Here is a 22,504-nt window from a genome sequence, read left to right as displayed (position 1 = left end):
CCCTGTGGCACCCCACTAGTCACTCTTCTCCAGGATGAAGAGGAACCATTGATGAGCACCCTTTGGGTTCGGTCAGTCAGCCAGTTACAAATCCACTGAGTGGTAGCATAGTCAAGACCGCATTTTACCAGCTTCTTTACAAGAATATCACGGGGCACCTTGTCAAATGCCTTGCTGAAATCAAGGTAGGCTACATCCACTGCGTTCCCTTCATCTACCAGGCTTGTAATTCTGTCAAAAAACGAGATCAGGTTAGTCTGACATGACTTATTTTTCAGAAATCCATGCTGACTAGTGGTGATCACAGCATTCCTTTCTAGGTGCTCACAGACTGTTTGCTTAATGATCTGCTTCAGAATCTTCCCTGGTATTGATGTCAGACTGACTGGGCGATAATTATTTGGGTCCTCTCTTTCCCCCTTTTTGAAAATAGAGACAACATTTGCCCTCCTCCAGTCTGCCGGGACTTTGCCTGTTCTCCAGGAATTCTCAAAGATGACTGCCAGTGGTTCTGAGATCACATCTGCCAGTTCTTTTAATACTCTTGGATGCAGTTCATCTGGCCCTGGAGACTTGAATACATCTAAACTAGCCAAGTATTCTTGTACTATCTCCTTAGTTATTCAGGGCTGTGTTTCCTCTGCTGAATCATTTGCTCCAAATTCTTCAGGTCGGGCATTGTTTTCTTTATCGGAGAAGACTGAGGCAAAGAAGGCATTGAGGAGTTCAGCCCTTTCTGTGTCCCCTGTTTGCATTTCACCATCTTCTCCTCTGAGTGACCCCACTGTTTCTTTGTTCTTCCTTTTGCTACGGACATACCCATAAAAGCCTTTTTTGTTGCTTTTAACCTCTCTAGCAAGCCTGAGTTCATTCTGTGCTTTAGCTTTTCTGACTTTGTGTCTACATGTGCTGGCTATTTGTTTGAATTCCTCTTTGGTGGTTTCCCCCTTTTCCATTTTTTGTACACATCCTTTTTTAATCTTAACTCAGTTAAAAGTTCTTTAGATAGCCACCCTGGCTTCTTTAGGCACCTTCCATGTTTCCGTCTCATTGGTATTGCCTGAAGTTGTGCTTTTACTATCTCCCTCTTAACAAACTCCCAGCCATCATGAACTCCCTTTCCTTTTAATATTACTGTCCATGGGATCTCACCCAGCACTTCCCTAAGTTTTATGAAGTCGGCTTTCTTAAAGTCGAGAAATTGAGTCTTAGTATGCTTGGCTGCTCCTTTCTGCTGTATAGTAAACTTCAGAAGAGCATGATCACTCGCGCCTAATGATCCTTCCACTTCTACCCCACTAACCAGGTCATCAACATTGGTTAGGACCAGATCTAAAATGGCTGTTCCTCTTGTTGCTTCTCCCACTTTCTGGACAATGAAGTTGTCTGCAAGGCCAGTGAGGAATCTGTTTGACCTTACGCTCTTGGCAGAGTTTGACATCCAACAAATATCCGGCCATTTCCAAACACTCAGGCCATTTCCAAACATTTTCTTTATAATAAATGCCTACTGTAAAAGCTAAACCAACACTAAATAAAGATTCCCAAACCTCATTTGGTATGTCCATCTGATGATCTTTTTGTGGGATAACCAGCCTCATATAACTAAGATGCTAATTAAAGCCTAATTAATGCATAATAGGGTTAATACCATAGAATAAGCTGCCCTGCTGGGCTTAGCTATATCCTCTTTCCCTCACCTAGGGAGAACTAGGTAATCAAGGCCAATCTACCTGAGAAGCTCAGCATGTGAAGAGGTTTGAGCTGGTTGCTCCAGCTCGCCTGCATGGCTCTCACCAGCCACTCTTGAGTTCCTGTACCAATCTAGAAACCTTTACCCCTTTATAACTAAGCTAACTTGCCTTTGCACGTTTTCGGAAGCATATGAATCTGAACTTCGGGGAGTTTGTAAGTAAACCATTTCTTTACTTACCAAACGTATGGTTCCCCCCCCCCCCCCATGCTTGGAGAAGAGGGAAACTTTAGAAAGAAACCTTTTCAGGGGACATTTTAGAACTCACTTGGAGGGGCACATATTTTAAAAGTCTAGCAGCCTATATTTCCACGCTTTAGTTTGCTGCATGTTTTGTGATTTTAAATCTCTGCTAATGACATCACGTGCATGCGCAGAAGTGGTGAATTGCCACACGTGCAGACACGGGTTGCGTTCGCTTCTGGATGTGAACGGTGCTCCGGAACTGTACAATGTGCCTGTGCTTCACTCTCCCACTTTCGTTAGTTAATATTTGATAGATAATTTGGTGAGGGCTCCCCCCCCAAAAAAAAAGTATTCCCAATTAACCTTTCAAATTCCATTTTTGTTGTTCTTAATTCTTAAATATGTTTTCATTTGTATAAATTGGAACGCGGGGTGGGGAGGTTACTGTTCACATTCATCTAACATTTTTAAACAAATACAAGTTTATTAAATTTGTGAGGTCCATGCCTTTACACAAAATACCATAAAACATTATTAAAAGATAAACAATAAAATTATAAAAGTAAGCTAAAATTCATGCCATGCTGTCCCAGCAAGGAAACTACCCCAAAAAAACCCACCCTTCAGGAAAGAAGATACAGCAACAGGTTAGGAGAGCAATGGGAGGGACCTCACCGTTTCATCCAGGAACCATACCCTAGTTTTCATAGCCTTCACCACAAAGACCGCTACCACGTGAGAAATCTTGAAATTTTGCAAAATTATTATCTCAAGAGGATTCTAGGCCTTCCTCAAGGAACCCCAGCAGCTTTCTTGAGGGTGGAGGTTGGATTCATCTAACATTTGCCAAACATCTTCAGCTATAAACCTAATTACAATAGTTTCAAATGTCTGTGCATCTTAAGAGTTAACTAGCATTCATTTCAAGGGCATTGTGCAGTAGAAGTGCTTCCTGGATTGTGCTCGTGGGGTCAGATCTGTCTGCCTCCCAGTTTTAATGACCACCCACATAGCCACTTCAGCCAATTCCTACATTTTTATCCTGCCATTGCTCAAGGAGCTGTGGTTGGTTTACATGGTTCTCCTTCACCTCAATTTTATTACTACAACAGCCTTCGTGGGCGAAAGAGGATTTGAATCTGGGTTTCCCTGGTCCTCCCAGTCTGACATTCTAAGCACTATTCCATGCTATCTCTTGCCCTGAAAACAAGGTTGTATCTCATCACACACAAACCCAGGACCTTAATGCCCTCTATTCCCTCCTTTTGTGATTTTAAAAATAATTATCTCTGAACCAGGACTTAATTTGTACCTCAATCTCTTCCTGGCATCAGTTTTCAATTGCAGCGCATAGTGAGTAGTGGACCAAGTGTGAATGGTCCTTGAGCATGTGCAGAGTACATTAATCTCATGACAAAGTGAACAGTTTCCAGGTGAGAGGGTCAAGTTTCTTGACTTACTTGAATCCCTGGCATCTCTTTTTCTCGAAGGTAAACCCTGCCCCCTCCACCTCCCTGAACTGCCCCCCATGCCTGGGTTTGCTAATAAAATTGATCTTCTAATAAAAGAGAGTGAGAGAGATTCTGCAGGTAAAACTGTTTTTGCTTTCCATTAGTTACACTTAGGAAAATGAGCTGTTTTGACCTTGATTTAATGGAAAAACTTATTATGACTCAGTTTGAAAACTCTTTGAGGCTGCGTGACAGCAGCAGAAGCAGCCATGTTCGCAGAGCCAATCCCCTCCAATTCACATTCCCCAATTCCCTGGTGCCTAGTAAGACAAGGATAGTTAAGCATGTGCACACACACACACACACACACGCTCAAATTAAACAACAGAGACACATAACTCCCATAATATACCCCTTTCCCATTATGACTATTTTTTAATGCTTGATGAACTTCTTGTAGTCATTTGCATGCTTGGGTAAAATGACTTTTGCCAGAAATGACTCTTTAGAAGTTTGTAGGGTCAGAATGCAAAGGCCAGACCAGTGGTGCTCACAGTATTCTATTGCAGGAGGGGGTGACATTTTTTTGATATGTGGGCTCTGATCCAAAAGGCTTGCCTGTGCATATACTGACAGAATGGTGTACAGACATCTCACATCAACCCTTAATAGCTAATCACTGGCTGAGCCAATCACTGTACAGTGGTGCCCCACAAGACGAATGCCTCGCAAGACGGAAAAGCCGCTAGACGAAAGGGTTTTCCGTTTTGGAGGTGCTTCGCAAAACGAATTTCCTATGGGCTTGCTTCGCAAGACGAAAATGTCTTGCGAGTTCCTGCAGGGTCCCCCCCCCCCTTTCCCCCAAGCCGCTAAGCCGCTTATCAGCTGATCCGCTAAGCCGCTTAACAGCTGATCCGCTAAGCCGCTAAGCCGCTTAACAGCTGATCGCTAAGCCGCTTATCAGCTGATCCGCTAAGCCGCTTAACAGCTGATCACTAAGCCGCTTATCAGCTGATCCGCTAAGCCGCTTAACAGCTGATCCGCTAAGCCGCTAAGCCGCTTAACAGCTGATCGCTAAGCCGCTTATCAGCTGATCCGCTAAGCCGCTTAACAGCTGATCGCTAAGCCGCTTATCAGCTGATCCGCTAAGCCGCTTAACAGCTGATCCGCTAAGCCGCTTATCAGCTGATCCGCTAAGCCACTAATAGCGCTAAGCCGCTAAGCCGCTAATGGGCTTGCTTCGCAAGACAAAAAAACCGCAAGACGAAGAGAATCGTGGAACGGATTCTTTTCGTCTTGCGAGGCACCACTGTATAACCTTTAGACAGAAGTGGGTGAAATTTCCAGACATAGACAACGTTAGCTAAGTGGATGAAGCCTGTCAAATTTCAAATAGGTGCAAGGTGGGATGTTCCTTCTAAATCTCTCCCCAAAACAGTGTGATTGGACGTGAAAACTGAGGGCACTGTTTGGAAGCTTAAGCTGTCAATACCAAAACTACACTCCCTCCTTTCCCTCCCTCCATCCTGATGTCTTTCTTATATGAAGAACTTGGGTGGGTGTGTATATATATCTCCGCAAGCAGGCTGTCTGTGTCCCTCCAGATCTCCAAATAGGCTCTGAAGCTTCATAAAGAACCAAATTCTGTTAGGGATTATTCAGAGAATTCCTGCTTTGTTTCAGGAAAGACCCAAGTATCCCCAAAGCAACCCACTTAAGTTTGAAATTATGAAAACCAAGTGCACATCCATAATTAAGACTACACATTTCTCCTAAAATATTCAGGATAAAAAAGTTTTTTATTGTTTCCCAAGACTTCATGAGATTTGACTTAGAGAAAGCATGTTTCAGAGGTGCTGTAAGTTAAGAGGTAAAACTGAATGCTTTACTCTCCTCCAAAAAACAAAATCTTGTGCTTCAGCTTCAATGGAAATTGAAGAGCACGTTGTAAAAAAGATTTCAAAGACACATTTTGCAGGGTCAGCTTTTGTGGAAACCCACCTCCCTATTTTGACAAAGAAGTCTTGGGGATCTGTAGTCCAAAAGAGCTATCATCAACATAGCAAGCTACCTTACAGTGACTCAGGGCTTGTCCACACTTCCGCTTGTCTTGTGCCCAGAAAGCACTGGTCTGGGGGTTTTTCCACTTGACCCACACTTTCTAGGAATGGTCCAAACAGTTTTCCCTTTGCCCATTCCTTTCCCAGGGAAAATCCACTCTTTAGCGCTACTTGCATTTTTCCAGTGTGGACAAATGTGTAGTTTGTTCCTTAAGTATCCCATGAAGGCAAGAACGCCCATCTCTGATGCTGTGAAGATGACCCGCATATGGACATTCTCTCCTCCATAGGATGTTTTACTTCGATAAAGCGTTGTCAATCAGGAAGTGGTTTGATTGATGCTATTTGAGCAGGCATTCTTACTGACAGGTCAGCAGGGCAGGGGCTGTTTGGGGCAGGTGCTCAGTTTGCCCCTCTTCTCTTTGCAGACAGCAGCGACAGCGAGCTCGAGCTCTCGACTATCCGGCATCAGCCAGAAGGGCTGGACCAGCTCCAGGCCCTGACCAAGTTCACCAAGAAGGAGCTGCAGTCCCTCTATAGAGGCTTCAAGAACGTGAGTGGGAAGCTTCCACTGGCTTCTTGCACCCACCCAGGCATTTCCTGAACTCCAGACTTCCCCAAGCCATGGGAAATCTCAGAGCACCTTTTCAGGAGATCAGATTTTTCTATCAGGGTGGGCCACTGAAGAGTCCCAGTGTTTTTGTGCCATCTTGTTTGGATAAGTATTTTTACCCCTCTCTTTGGATGAAAAGGAGCTCCTAAAGCTTCATAATCAAGACAGTCTCTGCTTACAATTTAAAAGATGTGGCACGAAAGGAAAGGGGATTAGGAGGGAGAAGGGGGGAAAGGAAGTTCAGGCACTGGTTCTTAGTTTTAAAGTTCTTAAGCGTGTTCTTTCTGGCAGGAATGGGAGAATCAAGTTCCCTATAGTAGGAGTCGCTAACCTGCACACTACAGGGGTTGTAGGACTACATCTCCCATCAGCCACCACCAGCCAGCATGGCAGGTGGTCAGCGATGATAGGAGCTATAGTTCAACAATATCTGGAAGGCTACGGGTTCCCCTGTCCCTCCAATATCCAGGCATAAGAAGAACAATCTACCCAATGGACCTAAACCAGTTAAAGATGTGATTTTCTCTCCCTGTGGAGCTGTAGTTCTGTGAGGAAAGACAGGGAGCTTTGGCAGAGACTTGGATTATTGAGCAGATCTGCCCAAGAAGCCTCGTCACGAAGTGCCTTTCAAGAAACCACCCTGTCTTCTGTTCCATGTATCTTTAATCACTGTTTCCTGTAATACTTGGCTCTCAGGCATCATCGAAATACTAAGTTAATTGTTTCTCTGCCAGCGCATATTATTCCATTTTCACTGGGATCCATCTCAGAATTGACTGATGAATCAACAGCCTTTATTTTCTAGACAGACTTTCATGTTGCAACTTTTTTAGTATTGCTTAATGGAGAAGGTTTGACGTTCCACTTCCTCTGAATTCATGACATTTGAGTTTGACTGCAAGGCCTTCTTGCACCCCAAGTAAAAAACAAAGCCCCCAGTTTCCCTTCACCTCGGCAGTCAGATCCTATAACTTAGTTGCTTGGGCAACACATGGTTAAACTATGGAACTCGCTCCCACGGTGATGGCCACCAACTTAGATGGCTTCAAAGAAGATTAGACAAAAACAAGGAGGATAAGGCTATTAAATGGCCCAGGAATGCAATTCCTCAAGGAGATAATCTTCTGAGGTGCTTCTCCAAGAGAGGTCCAGAGGGTGGCAACACGAGAACAGGCCTTTTCTGCAGTGGCCCCCTGTCTGTGGAATGCTCTCCCCAGGGAGGTTCGCCTGGCGCCTTCATTGCACACCTTTAGGCCCCAGCCAAAAACATTCCTCTTTAACCAAGCCTTTCGCTCATTCACACCCAATGCCCTTTTAATACGGGGGGGGGGGGGAGAGTTGTTGAGTTGTTTTTGTTTTGATTATGTGTTGTGTGTGTTTTATATTGGGATTTTAAGTTGTAACCACCCTGAGACCTGTGGGTATAGGGTGGTGTGCATCATCATCATCATCATGTGCTACTGACCATGACGACTGTGTCCTGCCTCCACAAGAGGACACATCAATGCTTCTGAATACCAGGCGCTGGAACTCGCCTGTGGGCAGAGTGCTCATGCGCTCGTGTCCTGCTCAAAGGATTCCCACCGGCATCTGGTTGGCCACTGTGCAAACAGGATGCTGGACTAGATGGGCCACTTTGGGCCTGATCCAGCAGACTCGCCTTACGTTCTTAACCCCACTCAGCTTCCTGGTGTGAGTGTACATGACTTGCTGAAGACCTGGAGTCACCAGTGTGGTTCCCACAAGGTGTTTTTTTTTTTTATGGCGCTCACAGGGACACACCCCTTGCTTGAGCCTTCTGTTGTTCACAATAGAGTAGGTAGCAATGTGTGTTTAGTTGTGGTATGTGCAGTGGGCCCTCAACAATTTATCAGGATTTCAAATGTGCCCGTGAGAGAAAAGGGTGGCAGCCCCTGCTCAAGTCTGTCTGGCCCCACCTTTCAGATGCCCACGCATTAGCAAGGTTGCCTGGAAGAAACAGGGGACTCAGCTACATAAGTAAAAAAGCAGCGATTTGAATGCGTTATAAACATGTAACACCAGATGGCGCCAGAGAGCAGGAATTTTGTTTTATTGTGATTTTTCCATAGGGTTCCCCCCCCCCCTTTTGTTATAATCCTCAAATTTCTGACTTCTTTATAGTGTTTATTCCTGTGGATAGGTTCACCCAAAGTCTATACACATGCAGCAGATAGCACATAGACTTCCACATGAGGGTGTCGTTCTGGTCACGTGGAATCCTGTACATCCTTCTTCTCCATAGATCAGGGTAGCACCCTCCAGATGTTGTTGGACTCTTAGCTCCCACCAGCCCCAGCCAGCATGCCCAATGGCTATTGTCCAGAGCAAAGGAGGGCAGCACATTACTTATCCCTGTTGTCATGGATGTGGCAAAGGGGGGCAGGGGGCAGCTGCCCCCCATCAAGTAAATCAATAAAAATCCTTAACTAACTGAGGTTCTGCCCCCCATAACATGAAGCCTGCCCCCCAATATAAATCCTGACTATGCCCATGCCTGCCCTAGGTGGCCATGCTAATTCCCGGGGGCCTGGAGGTGGGGCTCAAGTCTGCATCAGGAGGGGCAGGCTTGCAGCCCCACTCCCCAGGAACCATGTGATGGTGACACTTTCGCGCCAGGATCTTGTGTTTCCCATGAGACCTGCTAATCCTGCACCCAGGACCAAACAGCACTGGGAGGTGGGTCTCCTCTGCCTTTAACAACAGTCTGGCATGCAGAAATTTAGCAGGTGTCTACACCTGCTTACTTGCTTGCTTTATTTCCTGCATATCAGGATGTTGCTAAAGGCACAGGAGTTGGGCCAGCAAAAATGAAAGGTGGCCAGAAGGCAAGTGGAAGTCAGGATGCCTGCAGCTCTCATTTTGGAGCTGGTTTAGGGGGAAGGACCACAGCTCAGTGGAAGAGCGTCTGCTTGGCATACAGAAGGTCCCAGGTTCATTCCCAGCAGCATCTCCAGGTGGGATTGGGAGAGGCTCCCTGTCTGAAACCCCATCACTGATGAGAATATTGAGTTAGACCAGTCGTCTGACTCGGTAAACAAGGCAGCTTCCTCCAGGAAGGGCTGCAGCTCAGTCCTTGGCATGCAGAAGGCCCCAGGCTCAGTCCCTGCCGCCTCCACGGTAGGGCTGGGAAAGATGTCCTGCGTGAAACCTGCCCCTGCAGTCAGTCTGACAAAGTGTAAGGCAGCTTCCTGCCTTCTGTGTTGTGCATTCACAGCTCTTTGCAGAAACAAGAGTGAGTCACAGTGGGTGTCTTTAACTCTGTGTGTGCAAATTACGCATTACTGAGTTTGAGGACAAATCGGAGCAAAGCTTTATGTGTAGTCGTCATAAGACATATGTGGTCCCTGATGCTTCCCAAAGTCCCACATTCTTCCATTGTGTCAGTGACTGGTTCCTTTCTTCCTGTTAATCTCCTCAATTTTCCTGGCTTTAAAAAAAGCCCCGTCTTGCCTTTTCTATGGAAGAGGCAGCTTTTTATTACATTTTTTTTAAAAAAAAAAACTTTTTACCTGCTTCTATGGCTTGGGGAAAGTAAGTTCCCTCCCTCAGCTTTCTGAAAACCAAGTGGGATACTTCTGCAATACTACATACGCAATAGATGTGTCTGTGTGTGGTGTACTAAAGTTAGAAACCAGTAGCTGGATTGGTCCTTCTGTAAGGACCTTCTGTATACTTATTTAAGAGCAACCCTTGCAAATTCTTTTGTTTTTGTTTTTTAAATATTTATTGAATTTTATAACAATTGATGATACAAATCTCATTCATCATGTTACAGTATTTACAATTATAACCCTATCAAATCCAATCGGGCTTACTTCTGAGTAGACCTGCATAGGACTGAAAACTCTAATGTGAGGTACCCATGGGGGAAACGGAAGCAGGATTACCCTTATTCCATATTGGTTCATCCAATACCCTTTTCTCTCTCCAGCTACACCTAGCTCTGGTTCTGCCTGCTCCTGGCATGTGGTTCCTTAAGACGAGATGGAGTCGACTCTGTGGGGCAACCTAATTTGGTTGAGGATGGTCTTGTGATTTTTGTTTTGGGTCAGATGTTGGGCCATAACAGAAAGTGAGGCGTGGGGTGGAAGTGCACATGGGACCTGAGTGAGGCTTTGCTGCTATTTGCCGAGATGGCCAGAGGGTAACTTCCTTCTAACTTGCATTGATAGGAGTGCCCCAGCGGCTTGGTGGATGAAGAGACCTTCAAACTGATCTATGCTCAGTTCTTCCCGCAGGGAGGTGAGTCTGGGACTGATGTCTTCCTTTCAGCTGCTATTTGGGTTAAGGCACTGAGCCCCCTGTGAGAGTGATGCTGCCACAAAGCTTTCCCCCAGAATGGCAGTCCATGCAAAAGCAAGAATGCCTAAAAAGGTAAAGGTAAAGGTACCCCTGCCCGTACGGGCCAGTCTTGACAGACTCTAGGGTTGTGCGCCCATCTCACTTAAGAGGCCGGGGGCCAGCGCTGTCCGGAGACACTTCCGGGTCACGTGGCCAGCGTGACAAAGCTGCGTCTGGCAAGCCAGAGCCGCACACGGAAACGCCGTTTACCTTCCCGCCAGTAAGCGGTCCCTATTTATCTACTTGCACCCGGGGGTGCTTTTGAACTGCTAGGTTGGCAGGCGCTGGGACCGAGCAATGGGAGTGCACCCCGCTGCAGGGATTCGAACCACCAACCTTTCGATCGGCAAGCCCTGGGCGCTGAGGCTTTTACCCACAGCGCCACCCGCGTCCCTGCTATTTGGGTTAAGGCACTGAGCCCCCTGTGAGAGTGATGCTGCCACAAAGCTTTCCCCCAGAATGGCAGTCCATGCAAAAGCAAGAATGCCTAGCCAACTTCTAATGATGTGCCTCTGCCAGCTTGGTGCGCTCCAGGTGTTATGGAGTACAACTCCCATCAGCCTACCAGGTTGGCAAAGTCTGCTACATATACATCAAAATATGTATTGCTGCCTATATTGGCTGGTGAAGGCAGGTGAACATGGCAAGGATGTGGGTGGATTCCTATGGTAAAAATACCCAGGTACCTAAGCAGAACTTGAATAACCATCAAACCAGTTTAATTCCCTCTGAGAATTCTGGGAACTGTAGTTTTATTAGGGGGTGGGGGACGTGGGTGGCGCTGTGGGTTAAAGCCTTAGCGCCTAGGACTTGCCGATCGAAAGGTCGGCGGTTCGAATCCCCGTGGCGGGGTGCACTCCCGTCGTTCTGTCCCAGCGCCTACCAACCTAGCAGTTCGAAAGCACCTTCGGGTGCAAGTAGATAAATAGGGACCGCTTACCAGCGGGAAGGTAAACGGCGTTCCGTGTGCTGCACTGGTTCGCCAGAGCAGCTTCGTCACGCTGGCCACGTGACCCGGAAGTGTCTGCGGACAGCGCTGGCTCCCGGCCTATAGAGTGAGATGAGCGCACAACCCTAGATTCTGGCAAGACTGGCCCGAACGGGCAGGGGTACCTTTACCTTTACCTTATATGTGTGCTAGAAATTGCCAGCATACGTAGCTCCCTAACTAAGGTGGCCACTTAAGCATTGCCAAAAAAAGCAGAAATGTATCACCAAAATAGGACACAGATTTGTATATAAAGTTTGAGTAACTGTGATTTGATGAGGATGCACAGAATTATTTGTGAGCTCCTGTTGCTCGGTCCCTGCTCCTGCCCACCCAGCAGTTCGAAATCAAGTCAAAGTGCAAGTAGATAAATAGGAACCACTCCGGCGGGAAGGTAAACGGCATTTCCGTGCGCTGCTCTGGTTCACCAGGAGCAGCTTAGTCATGCTGGCCACATGACCCGGAAGCTGTACGCCGGCTCCCTCGGCCAATAAAGTGAGATGAGCACTGCAACCCCAGAGTTGTCCACGACTGGACCTAATGGTCAGGGGTCCCTTTACCTTTATCCCCAGCCTTCTCTCAGAACTACCATTTCAGGGTCCACGTGGATGTAATTATGCCTATACCCTTACAAAGCATGACCAAGACCAGTGAAACTTGGGTTCAAATCCTTTCTCTCTCATGCACAACTTAACCTCAGGATTATTATTTTTAAATAATATTTATTAAGTTTCCCAATTTAACAATCCAATAAAGGCAACATTAAAAACATTCCAAATTATAAAAGAATCAAACATTCCAAATATTAAGCCAAATCATATATCTTTGTTTGACTTCCCATGCTCTGAGGTTGGAGGATTGCCATCATCTCACATTTGCACTGCTTTTCCTGGTGATTCCCATAAATCAATCCGATATTAATCCTTCGTTCATTTTCACAGCCTCTGAGTTCGTCCCAACTTAACCTCAGGATTGCTGTGATGATAAAAATGTGATTTAAAAAAAAAATGCCATGGATGTCATCTTCAGTCCTCAAAATAAATGCAGGACTTGAATGGATAAATGGCCTCGGCAACATGGGGACATTGCTCCAGGAACCTGTGTGGTGGCCGGGCAAATAATGTGGTTCCTTCACATGTGCTATTCCATCTTGTGCAAGAGAAAGGTGTTGCTGTGAAGCGGGTCCTTTCCTGCTGCTAAGATGTGTGAGCCAGGGAAGGGCTAGAAAACATGTTTGCATGCAGAAGGGGTTGGGTTCTATCCCCAGGCTGGCTGGGAAAGACTCCCTGCCAGAAGCCCCTGAAGAGCCCCCCCCCCCCAGTCAGCACTGACCAGGATTGAGGAAGATCTGTGGCCCCCTGGATGTCGCTGGACTCTGGCTCCCATCAAGCCCAGCCAGCGAGCTGCTTGACTACAACTCCCATCATCCTTAACCATCATCAAGGATGATGGGAATTGGAGTCGAGCAAGTCTGGAGGGCTCCCACCATGCTGAGCTAAATGAACCAACCCGCCTGGCAGTATCCAGCACCTTCCCGTGTTCCTGCTTCGTAGGCAGAGTGAATAAGCAAGACCCCACAAGCCCCTGTAGCCCACCTGCTTCTGCTGTTCCCTCTGCAGATGCCACCATGTACGCGCATTTCCTGTTCAATGCCTTTGATGTGGACCGGAATGGAGCCATCCGCTTCGAGGTAAAGTGCTCTTCTCTCTGTTCCTTGGGTTGTGGCTCCAGGCAGTCCTTGGTGAACCATTTGGGAGGTAAAATCGGTCGGAAGCAGGTGGGGAAGGCCTCTCTTCTCGCGATCTACACACCAACAATTCTTTTGCTGAACATCACCTTGCTCAAAGAGGTTTTGGGTTGGATACAAAACCCTGCCAAACCTGTTCCCCAGAGGCGAAAGTAAGGGTGAACAGGTATACTCTTAATCTGCAGGCTGTTGCTCTATGGAAAGAACCCAAATGGGTACCATTTCTTGGGTGCCATTTCCCAGCCTTAAACATACCCCACAAGTGTTCCATTTTAAGCAGGACATCCAGAATCCCAGAAGCCAATCCCAGCTTCTGTTTGCATCCCAGAATGTCCCTTTTTCAGTCCTGCGCTTTGGTGTGAGTCCTTGCACCAGACCAAAAGAACCCTGTTGAGAGCCGGATCAGAGAGCTGGACCAGGAAGCGTATCCCTTCTGATGTCCTGATTTGGGGAATGAGAATATTGGATGGTATGCCTTCAGCTGATGCACCATATTGCACCAGGACTGAAGGGGTGTGTGAAGGGGGAGGTGCAGAGCAAAGAGGCACAGGTTCAGCAGCAGGTGGCAACCTTTTGGAGCAGTGGGCACATTTGGAATTTTGACAAAGTGCTGTGGGTGCAAGGCAGAAAATGGCAGCTACAGGGGCTCGGTATAATGGCAAGATCAGAAAAAGAGTCAGGACCACAAAATGGGGAGGGGATGCCCCCCCCATCGACACACCAGCTACCCCATCAATGGGAGAATGGCACCCACATCATCTACTGCTGCACCTGCTGACAAAGAGAAGCTAGTTGCGCCTCTCCTCTGTTCAGAATGGATGAAACCCTTCACAGGTGCCATAGTGCATGCAGGCACATGGGGGCATTCTGTTGGTCTCCCCTGCTCTGGGGTCAGTATATCCCCTGCAGGCTTCCTTTGCCAGTGCCAGCTCCCAATTTTGCAGCAGAGGAGCTTGAGCAAGATCCCTTAAGGTAGCCCTTTAGGAGAAGGAAAACTCTGGTCCTAAACCTTCAGTGCCTTGCGGTGTCTTCAAGAGAAGAAAAGGCTAAGGAGTAAATCCTGCACAAATCCGGAGTAGGGTCCCTACGACAGTTGGGTGGCACCTTCCGGCAACTCCTGCAGCCAAGCTAGTGCCAAACATCTAGCTCTGCTTTCCTTTGGACCACATCAGCGAGGCCGGGGGTGAGGGGAGGTCTTGTCATCTGGGACCAGGACCTCCCTGCACGCTGCCCAGGCTTGAACCCCAGGGAGGTCACTTTGGTGGTGCTAATACAGCAGTTTGATGGAGGCACACTCCACTGTCTCTTGAGACAGACAGATGCCAACAGCAGCAACATATAGTTAACAACTATTAGTTGTGTACATTGCTTCCAATAGGTCTACTTCAGGTATGAATAACATTGGATGCAACACAGAATTGGAAGGTGTCAGCATAAAAACCGCTCTTGAATCTGCAATAGAAAAGCCTTAATTGGCCTTAAGGAAATTCACAGATGTAGCAAATTTCAGAGAAGCAGGGAGAGTTCTAGCGTCGTTGGGGAGGTCCTGAGACTTTGCAGATTATACACAGTACACACATTACAAAGGCACTGCATGGAAAGGCTGTAGCTCAGCTGTAGAGCATCTGTCCTGCATGCAGAAGGTCCCAGGTTCAGTCCCCAGCATCTCCAGGTAGGACTGAAACTCCCTGTCTGGATCCCTGGGGAGCCACTAGAAGGGCTTGTCCACACTTCTGTTTGTTCTGTGCTTTCTAGACATGGGTCCGAGAGGTTTTACATTTGCCCCCCTGCTTTCCCTGGGAAACCTGCTGTTTACCACTGAATGTCATTTGGGTTTCCTGTGGATTGACGCTTCTTCTGATTCAGTGATAAACAGCAGGTTTTCCTGGGGAAAGTGGCAGGGCATATGAAAAACCTTTTGGAGCCGTCCCTAGAAAACACTGGGCAGCCAGCTGGACCAAAGGCCTGAATCAGCACAAGGCAGCTCCCTATGCTCCTGTGTTCTTACTATTACGTCCCATTTGGCTGGAAGTGGCTGCCTGAGAGTGGAGGGAAGGTGTGCTCTTTTCATGGGAGCTGCACCATGCGATGCCCAATTGCTCTGCCCCTTCCTCTCTTGCAGGATTTTGTCATTGGCCTCTCCATCTTGTTGCGTGGGACGGTGCATGAGAAGCTCAAGTGGGCATTCAACCTTTATGACATCAACAAGGATGGCTATATCACCAAGGAGGTGAGTTGTGTGTGTGTGTGTGTGTGTGTGTGTGTGTGTGTGTGAGAGAGAGAGAGAGAGAGAGAGAGAGAGAGAGAGAGCGCTTGTGCTCGTGCTCTGGCATCCTTGAGGCTACCTTTTAATATGTCTCTACTGTCCTTACTTACAACATAAACCTTGTCTGTCCCTGGTAAAGCATCCTGTGTTGTCCCATCTTTGCCTTTGGGGATGATTTGTTAAAACTGTCCTTCTTGGTAGTATGAAGTTTTTAGCGTCCCTGTCTTCAGGGTTTAGCTCTGGGCTCATTCAGATGACACCTATTTATTGAGCATTCATCCTGATTTGTTTGCACAGCTCTGTACTTCATCAGGTCAAGGTATTCAGATGGATACTGGGACCTTCTGCATGCAAAACACATACTCTCCTACTGCGCCACACTCCTTGCGGTTTGAAGAAAGGGGTGGTTTAAATAAGAAGCTGCCTTATCTCAAGTCAGACCACTGAGTCCGTCTAGCTCAGCAAAGTGTGCACTGCCTGGCAGGGGGTCTCGAGGGAGGAGTCTTTCCCAGCGCTACTTGGAGATGCTGGGGATTAAATCTGGGGCCTTTTGCATGCAAGTTAGATGCTCTAGCCACTGAGCTACAACCTCTTCCCTGGCTGGAAGTCAGGGCTGATTAAGAAGTGCAAAAATCCTCTCCATGACTCTTAAGCTTCTTGCCTTTGAGCAGAGTCAAACTAAAGAGTCCACTAAAGACAGAAAAGGAGTGGGGAGAAAGGTGGCTTCACCCAGCCTCTTGACTGCTCTGAAAGCTTTGCTGTCCTTCTCTGCCAGGAGATGTTGGCAATAATGAAGTCCATCTATGACATGATGGGCCGCTACACCTACCCAATCTTGCGGGAAGATGCTCCCATTGAACACGTGGAGAAGTTCTTCCAGGTAAGGGGACTGGGGGTGTGGGGCAGCAGGTAATTCCTTGATTAGCCAAGAAAGCAGCTGGGAGGCGCTGAAAAGGAGCAGGCAAGGTGAAATCAGGGGGCAACAGAAGTTACAGGTGCCTGAAGCTGTTGTGTAGACACAAAAGTCCATGGCAGGATGGTGCAATTCTCTGCAAGCACCTGCTGTGTGTTTTCCTTCCAGGTGTATCTGGACCACGACTCCCATCATCCTTGGCCATGGCCCATGTTGGCCAAGACTGAGGGGCACTGGACTGTCTCACCCCAGATATTCCTGCCTGACGACTGCAGTCCTCAGCTAGGGTATTGCATGCCCCAGAGCTGCACTTACTGTGCATCCCAGAGACTGAGGGCAGTATCTGACTAACGTGTCCTGTCAGCACAAGGGTTTCTGCGTGCTCAAGGAAGCATCCCTGCCACACACCTTTAGATGTGCTCTGGAGGGTTGGGGAACTCCTAGGGCAGATTTAAAGAGAGGAGAAGAAGGAAAGTTCAGTTGCACAAGCAGAAATCCTAGCAGTGACAGGCGGCCTTAATTGGATACCGCCCTGAGGGTTGCACCCAGTGCTTCCCCCCCCCCAGGGGGTACTTAAGGGTATGCAGTACCAACACCTCTTTTTTTAGTTTAAAAGTGTGACACTTGTAACAACTTCATGGTGAGCACAGACACCTATTTTTCTAGAAAAAGGGCACTGGGTTCATCCAGCCGTGTCATCTCATCCACACAAGGACTTCCTTTTGTGCAATGAAGCTTGCCCTCCTTTCCCTCCCCTACATGCCCCCCAATCTGTTTGGGGGTTCCCACAACCCTCTGGGACAGACTGGGGGACAGGTGAGTGGAGGGAAGAAAGAGTTCATCGCGCAAGCAGGTTTCCTTGCACAACCCCCAGGTTTTTAGTGTTGCAGCTCCAGCCTTCTGGAATCAGTGCCCAGCTGAAATTAGCCAAGCACCAAGCCTCCTGACATTGGCCGAAGATGGTTTTTGTTTAAGAAGGCTTTCCCCTGTCATTTTATGGAATAATAAACATAACAGTTTTCGAAATGGTTTTATTGCTTTTGTTTTACTGAGTTTGTAATCTTTTGCATTTTATCTTGTTTTGCTGTACATTACTTTGGTAGTAACTTTTTGTGGTTTATAAATCTGCAGATAAATAAATAAATAAATAACTGGTGGAGGCCCCAGGTTCTTACTTAAGGACTTCGTAAGTCTCTGCTTCGTGTTTATGAAGCAAGCATTCTGGTGAAACAAAACTGGCCTCAGCTGGGGGTGGGGGTTGCCGTTTACTGATGCTGTTATGTTATGGAAGTTTGGGTGCTGTCCATCAGAGCACATTGGGACTTAACAGCAGATGCTGATTCAGACTGCCAGTGGAAGCAGAGGCAGAAGCTGCAGGAATGGGGAAAGGGAACCTCTCAATAGACTGTCCAGTGGGGCACTGCAGGCATCTCAGGCAGGCTTGCAGACCCTGGGGGATGAGAAGGGTGGGGCAATGCATTTATAGGGTCTGGACTCTGCATATCTGGGTCAGGCACCTGTTACTCACACAACGCGTTTTGCATTTCAGAAAATGGACAAAAATCAGGATGGCGTGGTCACTATGGAGGAGTTCCTAGAGACTTGTCAGAAGGTGAGCTCAAGAACAGCCCCACAGAATCCTGCAGCAAGAGACCAACAGCCTGGTCTCTTTTTTAAAGGAGTGGGGGCGGTGTGCTTTTTTTATTTAAAAGGTTTAAAGCTTTTCTGTTTAAGGGGTCCAATAAATACCCACTTTCAAGCTGAGTATGAAAATCTGAAATCATTGGGAACACTTTTTTAAAAAAATATTTTTTTTTAATTTGGAGGTGTTGGCAATTCAAAATGACAGTGGAAATGTAGCAGTTGTGCTGGTCTGTATAGTTGGCATGGACACCATCCAATAGGCACTGCCCATGGCTCATGCATGCCCACCAGAGGAAATTCAGCCATCATGCTTGTTGAGGAAATAATCGCTGGATTCCACTATAACTCCATGATCTTCCATTATCACAGTGTTTCCAGAATGTCAGAGAGCTGGCACATTTATTGCAGAATTAAGATAAGGCTTGCCCACTGCATGAGTCACTGATCTGGATTTGTGGATATAAGCCCAGATCAGTGACTTAAGCAGAGATGTAGCAAGCAGCCTCCTCTTATTTCTGCTGCTTCTTTGCATTGAAAATTATTGAGCCATCTAGTCAGACCTGTTGCAGAGACAAGCAGAAGTACCCATCCCCATCAGAGGCTGATTGAAGATGCTAAGGCCACAGCAATGAATCTTGCAGGGTGGCACTGGGCACCCTCCTCTGTGTAGATGAGTGCTTTGGGCTTCCTTACCAGAATCTTTAATGAGGGTTTAATGTTTTCTGACTGCATGAAGTTTGGGAATTCCTCTAAGCCTAAAGATGACGAACTTCATTAACATTTTTCATCCCAGCCTCATTTCTGAGCAGAGCGCTGCTATCGTGCTTGTTCCCAGCTGGCCGGCTCCCCATGGGGACATCTGGTCAGTGCCTGTGAGAGCAGGAAGCTCAACTTGATGAGCTGCTGGCCTGACCCAGCAGGTGCTCTTCTTAGGCTCCTAGTCAGTCACTCAGACCTCCTCTCTCTCTGTCTCCCTGCATCAGGATGAGAACATCATGACCTCCATGCAGCTGTTTGAGAATGTCATCTAGGGCGCCACCGCCAGGGATCCCGCCACGTCTCTCCCGCCCCACCTGCCTCCTTGGCCTGCACTTGGACAGACCTGTCCATCTTTCTTGTGAAGCACACACGTCTTTCCGAGGAAACAAAGAAAACAACCAAAAAACTCTTTTTATATTTCAGGGCGGGGGGGGGGGGAATAAAAGACAAAAAGGGGAAAAGATGCTGTTTGCTTGCAAGATTTGCTGGATGCTCACAACTGAATGTCTAGGAGCCGAGGGATTGCGGGGGGGTGGGGGCGGGTGTGTGTGTGTGACTGGGCTCTTACAGGAATCTCTGGTACAGCAGGGAATTGCTCCGAGAGAAGAGATGCCTCATCGGCCCAGGGAAAGATATTTTTCTAGCAGCATATTAGAGAAGGATTCTGCTTTTCTGAGAGTGAATGGCAGCACTTCTCCTCCCCCAAATTTATTAAGCTCCATTTCTCAAACACCAAATCCTTCAGTACTTGAATAGGGCCGTTTTCCCCTTCAGAGTTGTGCTCTTGCACAGCTGCTGCTCATTTCAGCCAGCCTTGAATAGGGAACTACCGTTTTGCACACACCCGCCATCCCTCATGGGGGGGGGTCATCTCTGCCCCCCCACCCCCCAGCTGGGCCCTCCTGCTCCATATTCTGCATTTCACATCCTCCCCCCACTCTCCCTTCAGCTGAAGTGAGAGGAACAGGAGAAGGATGCACAAGTCGCTTTGGAAACCCTGACTCCTGTGGCCTGCAGTGGCTGTTGGGAGGTGTGCAAGAGCAGCAGCAGCAGAGCTCTCTGGATGTGCGCTAGCTCTGCAGAGTTGCACCACTGCAGGCAAGTCCTGAGATCCTGATCTCCGTTAGCCAGTGCTCAGTTGACATATTCTCATGGAAAGCAGGAGGATGGTATAGACTTTAAAGTCCTTGGCCTTGTTACGGCCCACATGCCTCTTCTGCTGAATATACACACACAACCTTTAAAGCAAATTCGAAGCATATTCTTTCCCTCAAAGAATTCTGGGCGCTGTAGTTTGCTGTTCCCAGAGTTACAATTCGCAGCAACTCTTGACAACAGTGCCCAGAATTCTTTGAGGGAATGTCCTTCAAATGTGCTTTAAAGGCAGAGGGTATACACAGCATGTGCAAGTGGTCCCACCAGAAATGTTTTCCACATTGGTCTGCTCCATAGCTCCTGGGCATTTGCAGAGGGCTCTTGGATGCATTCTAGGGCATAGACACAATTTTTGCAGGTGGTTGGGATACATTTTACAGGTCATGTAAAATGCATCCTGGAAGGTGTCCCAGAATGTTGAGCAAGCTGCCATTCAGAGAATCCTGACTGCCCTTTCCTGACCTTCCGCTCCCTTAATGAGGAAGTCCAGGGATTGCAGAAATTTGAAAAGCAGAGATGAGTTTACCCCCCCCCCCCCCATTTCCATTCTTGTTCCACATCTCTGCCTGCCTCTTGGTTTAATTTAGGGATTCTACCATTACTTTTCACTTTGTACCCTTCTCTTACAAGTTACTGATTTACACCAGCACATATTTGCACTGATCAGATCACAGTGCAAAACAAAAGGAAAGTGAGTCCTGATGTGATCACATTACAATTCCATTTTGTGGTGCAATTTAATCAAAACACTGATGTCCATTAGTAATTTGTATAGGAAAGGAAAATACCTGAACTGGAACTTGGCAGCAAACTCTGGCTTTGCAGGAGTCTGTACAAAGCTCAGGAATCAAAAATTCAGAATGACTGATTGCTTATTCCAGAAACCAGATCAGGAAATCTGGGATGTCAAAACCCAGAGGGGGAGATTTCGTGAGCGTCCCTAAAAACCCACCATCCGTGCCATAAACCCAAAATGTGACCAGACTCAGCACTTCAAAAAGGACTTGGCCCTACACATTGCAATGTCCATTTCATATTTCTCTCCTTGTTCTCTCCAGACGCAGATGGCTACAGTATTGCTCCCCCTGTCACACATAGAATCGTAGAGATGGAAGGGACCTTGAGGGTCATCTAGTCCAACCCCCTGCAATGCAGGAATCTCAGCTAAAGCATCCATGGCAGATGGCCATCCAGGCTCTGCTTCAAAACCTCCAATGAAGGAGAGCCAAAACACAATCTCTCTGCTCTGATTGTCTTGGGCAAGACAGGGTCTCCCATTGCCAACCAGGCTACAAAGTGTGGTTCCCTTGTCCTCTCCCACCCACACCCCAGATCCCTCTCAGGATGTTGTGAGGTGGTACTCAATGCTTCCTGACATATGTACAGTATAAGGAATGGCCGCATGTCCCACTAGCCTTTCATTCCAGCATCTCCTAAACCTCCTTTCACAGCACAATATGGGGAGACAGTCGCTGGTTCTTGTTCTCTGTAACTACTTGATATTCAGTCACTGTATATTTTAATAAAATAAGCATCAAAAAAGACCAAGGAGTTTCAGCCCATCGTATTTCTCTAGGGTTGCTGAGATGCCCTTACATTTTGTTCCAGTAAACCAGTGTCACCCAATGTGATGCCATCCAGATGTTCTTGAACTGCACCTCCTGCCATCCCTGATCATTGGCCATCCTGGCTGGAGATGATGGGAGTTGGAGTGCAACATCTGGAGGACCACAAAGAAGCCACTGAATGGGTAAGGATTAAACAGCTTCTGAGTGATGGAAGTATGTGTGTGTGTAAGCAGTTGTGGAAGAAATGTCCAGGTGCTCTTGGAGTGATAGTTGAGAAGGACCATAGCTCAATAGTAGATCATCTGCCTTGTATGCAGAAGACCGCAGGTTCAGTCCCTGGCATTTCCTGGGAATGTTCCCTCTGAAACCCTGGAGAGCTGCTGCCAGTCAGTGTAGACAGTACTGAGCTGGATGGGCCAATGGTCTGATTCCCAACTTGGGCAAAGAAAATGCCGCAAGGACATTATGGCTGAGATAGCAGAGTTGCACTTTTTGGCTCATTTGGTTATAGCAGTTCAGGAGAGCTGGGCATGTTTAATCCTGATTTCGGTGAAACAAAGCGCTAAACTCTTGGGCATGTTTACTCACAAGTGAATCCCACTGAGCTTACTCCTAAGCAAGTATTGTACTATAACACTTACTCATTTGGGGTTCAGGCGTAGGGCTCGTAACAGTATGGGATTGAAGTCATAAATGCACGTAACTGTACCCGGTTGGGGCCATTGCACACTCTAGCAATCGTCCATTTTACTTTAATTTTTAAATTAAACATTAAAGCTGGTGAAGCAGCTGGATTCTTAGGGACCAAGAAACCTGCAGGCGGGACCTGAGCACAAGACCACTCATTCTCCACCTGTGGTTTCCAGCAACTGGTATTCAGAAGCATTATTGATCCAGCTGCGGAGGCAGAGCAGAGCCATCCTGCCTATCAACCCATCAATAGCCTTCTCCTCCATGACTTTATCCAGTCTTCTTTTTAAAGTCATCCAGATTGGTGGCCACCACTGATGCCTACTTCCTTCATTGGAGGTTCTAGTGT

General features: G+C 47.3%; 1 protein-coding gene across 7 annotated transcripts in view; it reads left to right on the top strand.

Annotated features, from left to right (window-relative positions):
• The window catches only part of KCNIP3 (potassium voltage-gated channel interacting protein 3), a 129,760-nt gene extending 108,319 nt beyond the window's left edge, over positions 1–21,441 (top strand). For 2 of the 7 annotated variants that reach the window (XM_077931255.1, XM_077931256.1), the window contains exons 3-9: positions 5,879–6,003; positions 10,257–10,326; positions 12,967–13,103; positions 15,283–15,390; positions 16,202–16,306; positions 17,889–17,951; positions 18,967–19,175. In XM_077931255.1, the coding sequence (XP_077787381.1) occupies positions 5,879–6,003; positions 10,257–10,326; positions 12,967–13,103; positions 15,283–15,390; positions 16,202–16,306; positions 17,889–17,951; positions 18,967–19,014 (656 nt within the window). In that variant the 3' untranslated portion in view covers positions 19,015–19,175. Of the gene's footprint in view, positions 1–5,878; positions 6,004–10,256; positions 10,327–12,966; positions 13,104–15,282; positions 15,391–16,201; positions 16,307–17,888; positions 17,952–18,966 lie in introns of all 7 variants that reach the window. The other 5 variants (XM_077931253.1, XM_077931252.1, XM_028741070.2 and 2 more) reach the window with 5 other exon arrangements.
• The last annotated feature ends 1,063 nt before the right edge of the window (positions 21,442–22,504 follow it).

Source organism: Podarcis muralis, chromosome 7, assembly GCF_964188315.1.
Source record: "Podarcis muralis chromosome 7, rPodMur119.hap1.1, whole genome shotgun sequence".
Lineage (NCBI taxonomy): Eukaryota > Metazoa > Chordata > Lepidosauria > Squamata > Lacertidae > Podarcis > Podarcis muralis.
The sequence above is the reverse complement of the archived record's forward strand: the minus strand, read 5'-3'. Positions and strand labels throughout refer to the sequence as shown.